At 48.0% G+C, this 12,515-nt stretch overlaps 1 protein-coding gene across 1 annotated transcript in view; it reads left to right on the top strand.

Moving 5' to 3' along the window:
• KIF5C (kinesin family member 5C) overlaps positions 1–12,515 on the top strand; it is a gene marked incomplete at both ends in the record, with an annotated part of 71,794 nt that overhangs the window by 44,422 nt on the left and 14,857 nt on the right. Inside the window, 4 exons of the mRNA XM_084265401.1 lie at positions 4,248–4,423; positions 7,044–7,112; positions 10,511–10,717; positions 11,588–11,734. Of these exons, the coding sequence (XP_084121527.1) occupies positions 4,248–4,423; positions 7,044–7,112; positions 10,511–10,717; positions 11,588–11,734 (599 nt within the window). The remainder of the gene's footprint in view (positions 1–4,247; positions 4,424–7,043; positions 7,113–10,510; positions 10,718–11,587; positions 11,735–12,515) is intronic.

The following is a 12,515-nucleotide window of genomic DNA, read 5'->3' as shown; positions in this document are numbered from 1 at the left end:
GCTCACACTTTGTGATAGTAACTGAAAGGTGAAGAAGCAAAGCCAGGGAAACTGCATCAAAAGAAGTGTGGCCAGCAGGTTAAGAGAGGGGATTCTGCTCTGCTCTGCTCTGCTCTGGGGAGACCTCACCTGCGATGCAGTATCCAGCTCTGGAGCCCTCAGCACTAGAAGGACATGGAGCTGCTGGAGTGTGTCCAGAGGAGGCCACAAAAGTGATCCAAGGGTTGGAGCAGCTCTGCTGTGAAGCCAGGCTGAGAAATTTGGGTTTGTTCAGCTTGGAGAAGGCTCCAGTTGGACCTTATAGCACCTTCCAGTCCCTGAGAGGTGCCTATAGGAAAGCTGGGGAAGAACTGTTCCTGAGGGCATGGAGTGATAGGATGAGGGGTGATGAGTTTAAACTAGAACAGAGAAGATCTAGGTTGGATATTAGGAAAAAGCTCTTCAATCAGAGGGTGGTTTGCTACAGCTGTTTGCCAGCATTCTAGATTAAATAAACCTCCTTTAATTGGTATGTATGCATAGAAATATTCTGCCCCCACTGCCAACCTGTGCTCCATCTTACAACCTAAACAGCTCTCCCCAGTGCTTCTCATCCCAAAACTGGCTGTTCTCAACATAAATATCACTATGAAGCCACCAAAGGGGACAAGTGGTGATTGTTCTCATCAGACAACACTGCTAATCATTGTACTAAAGGACTAATTATTCTAATGTTAAACTCAATTACAAAAACAAAACCCAAGATCTAGTTACCTTCAAGCATAATGGGACTGAGCCTTGTGCCTGAGGAGCAGAGCTCCTTGTTAAACAATCACCATAATGACATTTTACCTTTTCTTCATTAGTATTACTGACATTATTAAAAACTATTGATGCCTTCCTATTCTCTACAGCTGCTCTCATGCCAGGGTTGGCATTTAAATTTGTGCCTTTGGTAAATGGCTTTCGCTGGTTTCATAGAATCACAGAATGTGTTTGGTTGGAAGGGACCTTTGAAGGCCACCTAGTCCCACCCCTGCAGTGAGCAGGGACATACTCACTAGAGCAGGTCACTCAGAGCCCCATCAAACCTGACCTTGAATGTCTCCAGGGATGGAGCCTCCACCACCTCTCTGGGCAACCTGTGCCAGTGACCCACCACCCTCAGAGTGAAGACCATTTTCCTAATACCCCACCTAAATCTCCCCTTTTCTAGTTTAAACCCATCACCCTTCATCCTATCACTCCATGCCCTTCAGGGACAGTTCTTCCCCAGCATCTAAAGAGAGGAAACCTGTGATTTAATTATTAGTCACCATTTGTTGTGTGCTGTCAAGCCTGGTTTGGAACATCCCAAGTGAAACCACTGCTTAAAAGGTAACACCTGACCTTTATGGGTGCCAGAAACTACTTCCCCTTTCAGCCTCCTGTGCTGTTTGCTCACGTTTCAGATGAGATCCTTCCCTCACACTTGCCTCCATCTCTTTCTGTCTCTTTTCCCTGGAGACTTGGGGACAGGGAGCGTTTCCCTTCTCAGCGCAGCGCGATTGCTATGGAGACGGTCGGTCTGCTGCTGGTGTTGGGGGGTGCTGGGGCTTTATAACCTGCCTGTGTCCATGTCTTTCATTCTCTGTTTGATAAATGAGATGACTTTAATTTCTTTCCCATTCTAAAACATTTATATATCACTTCTTTTTTAGCAACCCCCCCATAGATCCTTCCTGTATCCCCTGTAAATAAACCCTATAACGTGATGCTTCTATTGTTTTGTCTAAATAGACACCTCCCCTTTGCCCCTGACTGTCCTGTGTCCCTCAGCAGCAGAATTACCCAGCAATACATTCAATGCATTCAAAATACTATTGATTTCTTGCCTGACCTTCTGAAATAACCTCATTTGGAAGGATATTCTGTCAAAGGAGCCTCTTTCCAAATGGAAGTGCCTCAGAAATCACATCTTGAATATGAAACACAAGATCAATGCATAAATACTTGCTAGGTTAGCTCCTTCTGTAAGTTTAGAAAGTAATATACAAAATCAAACTGCAGCAGAAGGTGGGTGTGCCCAGCACTCACTGAAGCAGGATTTCAGCAGCTTGGTATCCCAAGTGCAGGATGTGGTGGTCAGTGTTTTACAGGCAGGAGGATGTTCTTACCCAAGCATCTCCGTCAAATTTAGGCTCCTGCCCTCCTTTCACCTGTGGCAGTCTGCTATAGGAAGCATCTGACTTCAATGAATAGCTACATGAAATGAAAATTTCCATTTCAAAATGCAATCAGAATCATTTAGGGAGGCTGCTGATGGATCGATTCTCCACAGTCTGAGCAGCATTGCTGTGTGTGAGGCATCCCACAGTCTGGCCAAGCCCACCTTTCCCAGTCTGCTCCAGTGAAAAGCAACAACAGGAAATCAATTTACCTTTTTCTCATTCATCATATGAAATAGCATCAAGCAAAAACTATTGTGAGCATAGTACTTGTGTGGGGGCTGTGCTGCTTGATTTCAAGTTACTTTTTGGTTTTCCTTTGAGCTTGAAAAAATTACCTTCTCCATTATTAGTTGGTCACACTCTTTGATGCCCTGTTTTCTTTTGCTTTGGGGCCTGAATTAGCCTGTGGTTTTATTTGCTCATATATTTCTCCTGCTTACTTGCTTCCCCCTCAGTAAGACGCTCAGTACCCAGGCTGTTTTGGCAAGAGGAATGGCTAGAAAAGCTTCACAGGACTAAAATATTGTAGCTTCACATAAAAATGGACAGAACCTGTTGGTGCAGAAGGGTTGGATGCAACCTTCCTGCACCCTGCAGCGTTCAGCAGCTCGCAGAGGATCTCTCCAGGCTCTAATAAGAGTAGATTCAATTTCTGGCATGAGCACCTTGCCTGTTATGGAATCACAGAATTGTAGGGGTTGGAAGGGACCTCCAGAGCCCATGGGGTCCAGCCCCCTGCCCAAGCAGGGTCCCTAGGACAGGGCACACAGGGCGGTGTCCAGACGGGGCTGGAATCTCTCCAGAGAAGGAGACTCCACACCCCCTGGGCAGCCTGTCCCAGGGCTCCCTCACCCTCACTGGGAAGAAGTTCTTCCCCACATTGGGGGGGAACTCCCTGTGCTCCAACTTGAGCCCATGGCCCCTTGTCCTGTCCCCACAGACACTGAGCAGAGGCTGCCCATGTCCCCCTGTGTCCCACCCTTCAGCTATTGATCCCCATTGATCAGATCCCCTCTCAGGCTGCTTCTCTCCAGGCTGAACAGCCCCAGCTCACTCAGCCTTTCCTCACAGGGAAGATGCTCCAGGCCCTTCAGCATCTCTGTCCCTCCTCTGGACTCTCTCCAGGAGATCCCTGGCTGTTTGATCCCAGGGAGCCCAGCCCTGGACACAACACTCCAGGTGGGGCCTGAGCAGGGCAGAGCAGAGGGGGAGGATCCCCTCCTGTGACCTGCTGCCCACACTCCTCCTGATGCCCCCAGGATCCCATTGTCTCTCTCAGCCCCAGGGCACACTGCTGGCTCATGGGCACCCTGTCACCCACCAGGACCCCCAGGTCCTTCTCCCCAGAGCTCCTCTCCAGCAGGTCACCTGTTCCTCTTCACTGAGCTGCAGCAGGCTCATAATTGCAACGCAGCCACGTTACTGAAGCAAATACTCCTCAGAGAAAATGACTTTCAAAGAAAGGGAGTATTGGGTACACATAGGCAGCACGTACAAATTGGTGTGTGAGTTTGAATTTGAGCTGTGCCAAGGCAGAAGGTGAATATCATTTTAAAAGCAGCTGTCTCCCTTCTTGTCCTGATGCTCTAGCAGCTCGTTTCGGGGAGGCAGAGTTAATAAGGCAGCTGGAAATCTGGAGAGGAAGAGACATTTAATTGCCAGGAGACTTTAGACTCCAAGTCAGATTATTCCTTCTTTTTCCCCTCCTTATTTACACTTCTGTTAATCCATGGAGCTAATCCCAGCTATGGAGGGCTTGAGTGAAGAGGAAGCTGGGAGGTCAGTGCTGTGAATGGCAGCCTCCAGACTGCTGCCATGGCTTTTGTGTTTTTGTGTGTTAACTGTGGAGGTTGTCTTTGTGATGAGGAAGGACATCTTCCCTCTGCCAGCTTGCCCTGTCACTGGTATGTGTGGCAGTTGCCTGCCTGGCATAGCTGGGTACAGCCCATCTTTCCTTAAATCCCTCTTGGCACCTGTGAAGGACCATCCTGGGATGACCATGGCTTTGGGCTAGGCTGTCTCTTGGACTGCACTGACCATGGATCCTGTTGCCTGCAGGAGAAGCTGTGCCTGAAGATGAACAGATCAGTGCAAAGGACCAGAAGAACCTGGAGCCCTGTGACAACACCCCGATTATCGACAACATCACGCCGGTTGTTGCCAGCATCTCAACAGAGGAGAAGCAGAAGTATGATGAGGAGATCGCCAGTCTGTACAGACAGCTGGATGACAAGGTGAGAGCGTTTGGGTTGACTCAGTTCACTGTGAGTAAATGGAAGACTTAAGGCAAAATGGGGGGTTGTTTCTCTGTTTCTTTAGCACCATGAATGGGAAATTTTCCCAAATTCCAAACAGTTTCACCAAATAAACCTGATCTTGGCCTTTCCTATTGTCTGTCTGCCCCAGTTCCCTCTACTGATAGCATTTGGGGGTGTTCTTGGAGTGCTGCAGGCTTGGGGGAGACTGGCTGGAGAGCTTTCAGGCAGAGAAGGGCCTGGGGGTGTTGGATGACTGCAGACTGACCGTGAGCCAGCAGTGTGCCTGGGTGGCCAGGAAGGCCAACAGCATCCTGGCTTGTGTCAGACACAGCGTGGCCAGCAGGTCTGGGGAGGGGATTGTGCCCCTGGACTGGGCACTGGTGAGGCTGCAGCTCGAGTGCTGGGTCCAGTTCTGGGCTCCTCAGCATCAGAAGGACAGGGAGGTCCTGGAGCGAGTGCAGAGAAGGGCAACCAGGCTGGGGAAGGGGCTGGAGGGCAAATCCTCTGAGGAGCAGCTGAGGGAGCTGGGGGTGTTGAGCCTGGAGAAGAGGAGGCTGAGGGGAGCCCTTCTCCCCACCTCCCCTGCCCTGCCAGGAGGGTGCAGAGAGGTGGGCGATGGTCTCTGCAGCCAGGGGCCAGGAGATGGGACAAGGGGCAATGGGCTCAAGCTGCCCCAGGGCAGGGTCAGCTCAGCTGGGAGGGCAAAGTTCTTCCCTGGCAGAGTTGTGGGGCTGTGGCACAGGCTGCCCAGGGAGGGGGCTGAGTCCCCAGCCCTGGGGGTGTTTGACAGAGGGGAGATGAGGTGCTCAGGGATCTGGTTTAGCACAGGACAGGGACGGTTGGACTTGATGATCTTAAAGGTCTTTTTCAACCTTGTGATTCTGTGAATTGGAGCCACATCTGCCTTTAAATGAAGGGCTCCCTTTTCTTCATTGGTGATTGTAAAATCCCTCAGCAAACTGTAATGTCACCTTGGGGTCCCAGGAGAAAGGAAGAAAAGAGATTCCATCTTAATATTTCTTAGCTAGTTACTATGTATCTGAATTTTAAAGAAAATAGGTAGACATCTCTTGGGTCTCTCTTGTTCTGTTGTTCCAGCTGTGAACGCTGCTGGGAGTGCAGGTGGCTTTTTCATGGATCTGTTTGCACAGCTTGAGGTACATCACTGACACTCAGAGCCATCAGCGCTGCATTTACCCAGCACTTGCCATTAATAGCTGCAGCTTGTGTGGAGATGAGGTGTGTGGGGAGGAGAAAAGGCACATTAAAATCATTGCCCATAATGGACCAGAACAGCTTTAAAAGGCTGTCTAGCCAAAGTGTTTGGGTACCTTTTAATCACAAAGCAAAACCTTATTTTCATGTTTAATTGTAATTAGCAGGATGATACCAGTATAAAGCCTGCTGTTGCCTTGTATGTTGATGTCAAGGTCTGGTTGTTTCAGAGTACTGAGGGAGGGAGCAAATAGTTGGGTTTAAGCCTTAACTCTGATGAGTGCAAGGTCTCTGCACAGTCCAGGGGCATGTGGAGACGTATGTTGATGGCATTCCAAACAACAGCTCAGGTCTTTAAGAAGTTACAGCTTTTCTGTGATGGAGAATACATTCCCAGCAGCAGTCTCTAGCTTTTACCTGCTGATTGGAAAAAGAAAAACAGGTCAGTTGTTCTTTTGCTTTCCCTCACCAAAAGCAGCAGAGCTCGTTGAATTATCGTGGAGGAAACTGGCAGCAGGGTTGAATTTCACCCTCCAAAATGTGGGAAGCATGTAATTTAGTGCACTGCTGCAGGGCTGTAGAAAAAGGGAAGGTATTGGATCCCTAAACCAAACCCTTTTTGTCACCATTTGTAACTTGTTGTGGTGTTGATCACTCATGTTCTATCTGAGACTGTTAGCAAATGATTCTGTATGTTCTTACCTGACAGCTCAGAAACCAATCTATCAGTGTGTTTGTCAGAGAAACACAAAATACCAATTAACCCTGATAAACACCAACCATTTCTCTTTGGTGAGCTCCCTTGGAGAAGGACACCCATCACCAGGATGGGGATGGACTTGCTCAGGGACTGTGCTCAGTGTGCCTCCTGTGGTACAGCAGGCTCCCTTATCATTCCCCTTTTGTATTTAGCATCAGTTCCTACCCATGAAGATGCTGTCTTAACAAGGAAGTTGAAATGCTGGTACAATTGGATGCCTGGCTGTGTGTTGCCTGGTGGTATCTTCTTCAAGGGCCATGATGGAGGAGGAAAATACAAATTCTGCAGTTGAGAGGTCCAAGTCCTGTGTTGGGGATGAAATTTGAGGACAGAGAGTGTGTATGTATTTGTACACCTATAAAACATCACAGATGTTGGCAAAGTCATAAGGTGTAACTCTGGCCATGTCAGCATGGTCTTGACCATCAGGGACACCTCTGCTTAGGGAGATCCTGAGTACCTCTGTGTATGTGTGTTTTTTCTCTCCCCTCATACCACTCAAACATGCACCAGGTTTGCTACAGCATTAATCTTCCTTCTTTTCTTGAAAGGGGAAATAAAAGTGACTGAAGGAGAGCTGTGAAAAGAAACTAAACATCTCCCACCCTGTTCTCATTGCAGGATGATGAAATCAACCAGCAGAGCCAGTTGGCTGAAAAACTAAAGCAGCAAATGTTGGACCAAGAGGAGGTAAAAAGCTCAAAATCCCCAACAACCAACCCACCCTCCCTTACATTTTTGCTTGTGAGCCCCTTGGTTAGTGATTCTATCACCATTGTTGATATTAACTGGCCAAAATTCAATAGGTGGGAGAAAGCTGTGTGACAGCTAGGCTTAAACTTCAAAATTTAATATCTTGAGAACAGGATTAAGCCTTGCTAACCCCTGATAGCAGCACACCATCCTGCTGGGAAGTGATGCTGGAGGTACCAAGCCAGAATTTGTCACTTCAAACACATTTTTCAGTTGCTCTGTATCCTTCTGGGTGTCCAGACATTATGGACTGCAGATTGCCAGTGTAAAAATTACTCCTGGTAGTAAATGACTGGTGCTTGTAATTTTGGCAATTAGTTTCTGTCCATAACATGAATGGTTGTTGGTTTTAAGGTGGGGAACATGATTGCTAAACTTAGAGTCAGGCTGTCTCCTCACCTGCCATTTGTTTGTGAGAGGTTTGGAAGATGTCCAATCTGGCAGTAACACTGAATCACCAGGCTCCCCAGATGCTGCTGGATGGTTCTGTGCTCTTTTTTGGGGTGGGAAAACTCTCTTGCAATTTAAAAAGTATTCCATCCATGTCTTGATCCTTATCCAAGCCCTCAGAGAGGGTTTCCAAGGTTTAGCTCTGTAAAAGGGAGAGAGCAGAGTATGAAAATACCTACTTAACACTCATGACCTACCTGCCACTCTGGAGACTCATCCTCACTGCAGGATTCATAGAGTCACAGAATGTGTGAGGTTGGAAGGGACCTTTGAAGGCCACCTAGTCCCACCCCTGCAGTGAGCAGGGACATCTTCACTAGATCAGGTCACTCAGAGCTCCATCAAGCCTGACCTTGAATGTCTCCTGGGATGGGGCCTCCACCACCTCTCTGTGCAACTTGTGTCAGTGACCCACCACCCTCAGAGTGAAGGATTTTTTTCCTAATATCCAACCTAAATCTCTCCTTTTCTAGTTTAAACCCATCACCCCTCATCCTATCACTCCATGCCCTCAGGAACAGTTCTTCCCCAGCTTTCCTACAGGCACTTTCCAGGGGCTGGAAGGTGCTATAAGGTCCCCCCACTTCTCTTCTCCAGGCTGAACCAGCCCAACCCTCTCAGCCTGTCTCCACAGCAGAGCTGCTCCAGCCCTTGGGTCATTATTGTGGCCTCCTCTGGACCTGCTCCAACAGGTCCATGTCCTTCCTGTGCTGAGGGCTCCAGAGCCTTACTGAACCTGCTGATGTTGCACCACCTGTTCTGAAGCTGTAGCTGCTCCCTCTGAGCAGCTTGTCCATCTCTTCCCTTTCTAAAAGCTGATTTTTGTTCTTTAAGGGAATTGAATTAATTTTCCCCAGGTTTTGTCTTCCACATGGAAGCTTCACCCATGCTGTGGCATACCTGTCCTTAGAGCTGTGCTTAGCCTGTGATGTATGTACTGCAGAGCAGCTGCCTCACTCCACTTCCCCCTAATTAACCAGAGTATTATTTCTGCTTGATTAAGCTAGCAGGTTAATTATAAATCTGAGGCCCACCCCAGATGGTGCTGATACTGGGATCTCTTGGTACCTTTTCCCCACTGGCTCTTTCTTTGGGTGTGTGTTTTAGGGATGGGGGTGTGAATCTCCCACCACTTCATCTCCAGTGCTGTGAACAGGTCCCCAGAGCACCATCTCCTTCCCTTTGTTTACCACTGATGGGTGTAATGTGTCATTAATAGCCTTTTACAAATCTAGGTGGATTTTTCCACCTCATATCAACAAGAATCTTCTGGGGAGCTGTGTTTATGCTCTAGGTGATACATAACACTTCCCTTTACAGTCTCCAGTCGCAGAAAATTTCTTAAGTAAATGTAAATAATAGTTCCATCTGTGTTTAGCAGGAAGATTATTTGAAGCTATTTTGTTGTTTAAATATTTACATGCCATCTGGCTTTGGCAATTCAGTGGGTTTTCCTGTAACGTGAGTGCACTTCTGAGGCTGCAGCATTACCAGTGAGATAAATCTCCCCTACATCTGAATCCTCTCTTCACCACTTTGGGCATGTGCCAGAGTGTGAAGCTGCCTGGTTGGTTTCCTCTTTTCTATTAGAACTCTGAGCCAAATTAAAAAAGCAGCATCTTCTCTGCCATTTCTCCATGTTTCAGTTTAGTCTGGGGTCTTGCACTCGACTTCTTCTGACAGAGCCCTGGGACAGGCTGCCCAGGGGGTGTGGAGTCTCCTTCTCTGGAGAGATTCCAGCCCTGTCCTAGGGACCCTGCTTTGGCAGGGGGTTGGACCCCAGGGGCTCTGGAGGTCCCTTCCAAACCTTACAATTCTGTGATTCTTCCTGGCCTGGGAGCAAAGAGTGGTGGGCAGCAGTGGGACAGGGCAGGTTGTGTGCTGCTGCCAGTGTGTGACATTAATCCATGCACTGGAAGTGCTGGAAGTGAATGAGTCTCATGAATGAGAGTTCCATATTTGCTGTTGGGCTGACCCATGAGTGTAACTGCTTTCTTGCACCCCAAGCACTGAGTTTTGGCTGGTGGTGTCCTGTTGGATGGTTTTCATGCAACATTAAGTCCCAATTCTCCTGTTATTCCCAGAAATGCAATATTAGTAACAAGCCTTGGGTGGCACTGCCATTTATTCTCACATCATTCTGCTGGTAAACCTGTTTTTATGCTCAGAAAATACCCACATTTTTGAGACTTTACCATCTGAATGAACACAGAGCGATGCAAGGGCAAGGGAGAGGACCATGCTAGTGCCCTCTTCTGGTCAGCACCATCGCTGAAACTTCAGCATCTCTAATAGTATGGAGAGAGTTTAAGGCATCAGAAGCGTTCACTAGTACGTGTGAAGTCTGTATTTTCTTCTTTGCTTCAGCAAATACAAGCAGCTAATCTGCCTTCAGCATCATGCTTCAGATGCTGAGTAAGGATTATCATCTGAGGCTGGCTTATCAAAACGTTCCTCTAACACTGCAAGGCCTTTGAGGCTACCTCAGAGAGCCCTCGGGCTCGCTTCGGTCCAAAGCTGTGACTCTGAGTTCAAGCTTTTTACTTTGGGGAGTTTTTCTGGTCCTGGCTGCAGCATTGAGGGCAGAAAATTTATTTACTGTTTAAAATAAGTTCCTCTGCCTCAATCTTGTGTCATAATAGGATTTGGTTACGATTTCATTGAAGTTCAGAGGCTTTCTTGCTTCCTTCAAAGGCATTTACACTGAAACTGATGCTGCTTCTGGTGGAGGAGCTGGATTTCTTCCCTCCTGCTTTCTTTCTCCCTCACACACATGTTTCCCTGCATGCTCATGTTTTCTCTCCCTCTTTGGTTTTGGGGTTTTTTGTTGTCTTTGGAATGAGTTCTCAGTTGATTTAAACCCTCCTGTGATATCTGGTTTCCAGCTTTTGGCCTCCACTAGGAGAGATTATGAGAAGATACAAGAGGAGCTGACCCGCCTTCAGATTGAGAACGAAGCAGCGAAAGATGAGGTCAAAGAGGTCCTTCAAGCCCTGGAAGAATTAGCTGTCAACTATGACCAGAAATCCCAAGAAGTGGAGGACAAAACAAGAGCCAACGAGCAGCTGGCTGACGAGCTGGCACAGAAGAGTGTAAGAGCTTAGACTGCTGGTTCCTTCCTCACCCCCTAACTCTGCACCTCCCCATAGATTTCCATAGGGATTCCCAGCTACCTGCCACCCCATGCCAGCTCAGGAATCTCTCAGATACTCCTGCCAAGTGGGTTATTACGTAGTTTAAACATTGGAGTAGTAAAATTATCTAGTAAAATGATATAGTTTAAAAGTATTTAGTTTAAAAATTACAGGGAGTATGTTAAAGGGTCCATACTCAGCAACAGTGTTTCCTTTCTGTCCTTATTAAATGATGAAATTCAGCTAATTCAGGACCTGCTCTATGGAAGAGCAGGAATATATTCAGCCTTGCAGGCTGAATATGAGCCAGCAGTGTGCCCAGGCAGCCAGGAATGCCAGTGGCATCCTGGCTTGTGTCAGAAATAGTGTGTGCTGATCTTAAGGAAAAAAAATCTTATCTGAGAAAAATGAAGATTGGCTTATTAGCTTAATACATCTTTCCTCCTTAATTCCTTACACAGACTGGGGAAGCTGATGTTCACAGGTCTGTTTTCATGGAAGACTCTGTTAGGCACTTCAGTAAAACAGATTGCTGTGAAATCCATTGGAAAACACCCTGAGTTTTATATCCTTCTGTACCTGTTCCTTTGTGCTTAACATTCTTGGACATGTATTAGGCAAACAAGATCCACACAGGGAGGACAACCTTTCTTAGGTCTAAAGTAGCCTTGTAAGGAAGTGACTCTTAAGAGGGGATCATGGCAGGCAGGGGGAGTTGCTGGCATCAGTTGAGCCACGGGCATGTTCAGGAGAATCCAAGCATAACCCAGGTAATAGAAAAGAACTGATGTGGAGTGGAGGGTAATTTCTGCTCTTAAACCCTTTCAGAGTGCCCTGACAGCGACCCAGAGGGAGCTGGGCCAGTTGCAGGAGCTCAGTAACCATCAGAAGAAGAGAGCAACAGAAATCTTGAACTTGCTGCTTAAGGATCTGGGTGAGATCGGCGGAATCATCGGTACTAACGACGTTAAAACAGTAAGTCACTGGCTTTACTGCTGCCCCCTCCTGCAGTGTTAACGTTCAGGATGCGGGATCTGGGTGATGCAGAGATCTGGGTGATGCAGGGACCGTGGGGGATGCAGGGACCGTGGGGGATGCAGGGACCGTGGGGGATGCAGGGACCGTGGGGGATGCAGGACCATGGGTGATGCAGGACCATGGGTGATACAGGAATCTGGGTGATGCAGGACCATGGGTGATGCAGGGACCGTGGGTGATGCAGGGACCGTGGGTGGTGCAGGAGCATGGGTGATGCAGGAATATGGGTGATGCATTGCTGTTTGCTGGCTGGAGCACAGTGCAGAACACTGAAGAGACCTTTGTCTGGGGCAGAGGTGTCAGTGTCTGTGCACACAGTCACCACCTTTATTCCCAGCTCAGGGTTTGAGGCCAGACTAACGCAGCCCGTCTGTCTGTCGATGCTTTTAATGGGGGTTCTCCCGTTCTCCCCCCACAGATGATACACACATAGCCCCACTCCTTCATTACCTGCCATGATTCAGTATTCCTGGGATTTATAGCATCTTTACTGATGGGATTTAGCTTCTGGGTGGCTACCTTGTTTGAAGTTTGTCCTACAGCTGTTGTGGACAGTTCCCAAAGGCAGAGGTCTGGACTGACAGCTGCCCAGGGCACTGGAAGGAAGAGACAAGTTTGGAAACTGGGTTTTCTGCACTCTGGTGTTCACTTCTTTGGACAGTGGCTGCTTCAGCAGCCAGCTCACACTCTGGTTCTGAACACACAACTCTTTAGAAGT

The sequence above is a fragment of the Gallinula chloropus genome (genome assembly GCF_964237585.1).
Source record: "Gallinula chloropus genome assembly, chromosome: 5".
NCBI lineage: Eukaryota > Metazoa > Chordata > Aves > Gruiformes > Rallidae > Gallinula > Gallinula chloropus.
This window is presented reverse-complemented; position numbering and strand designations above follow the sequence as displayed.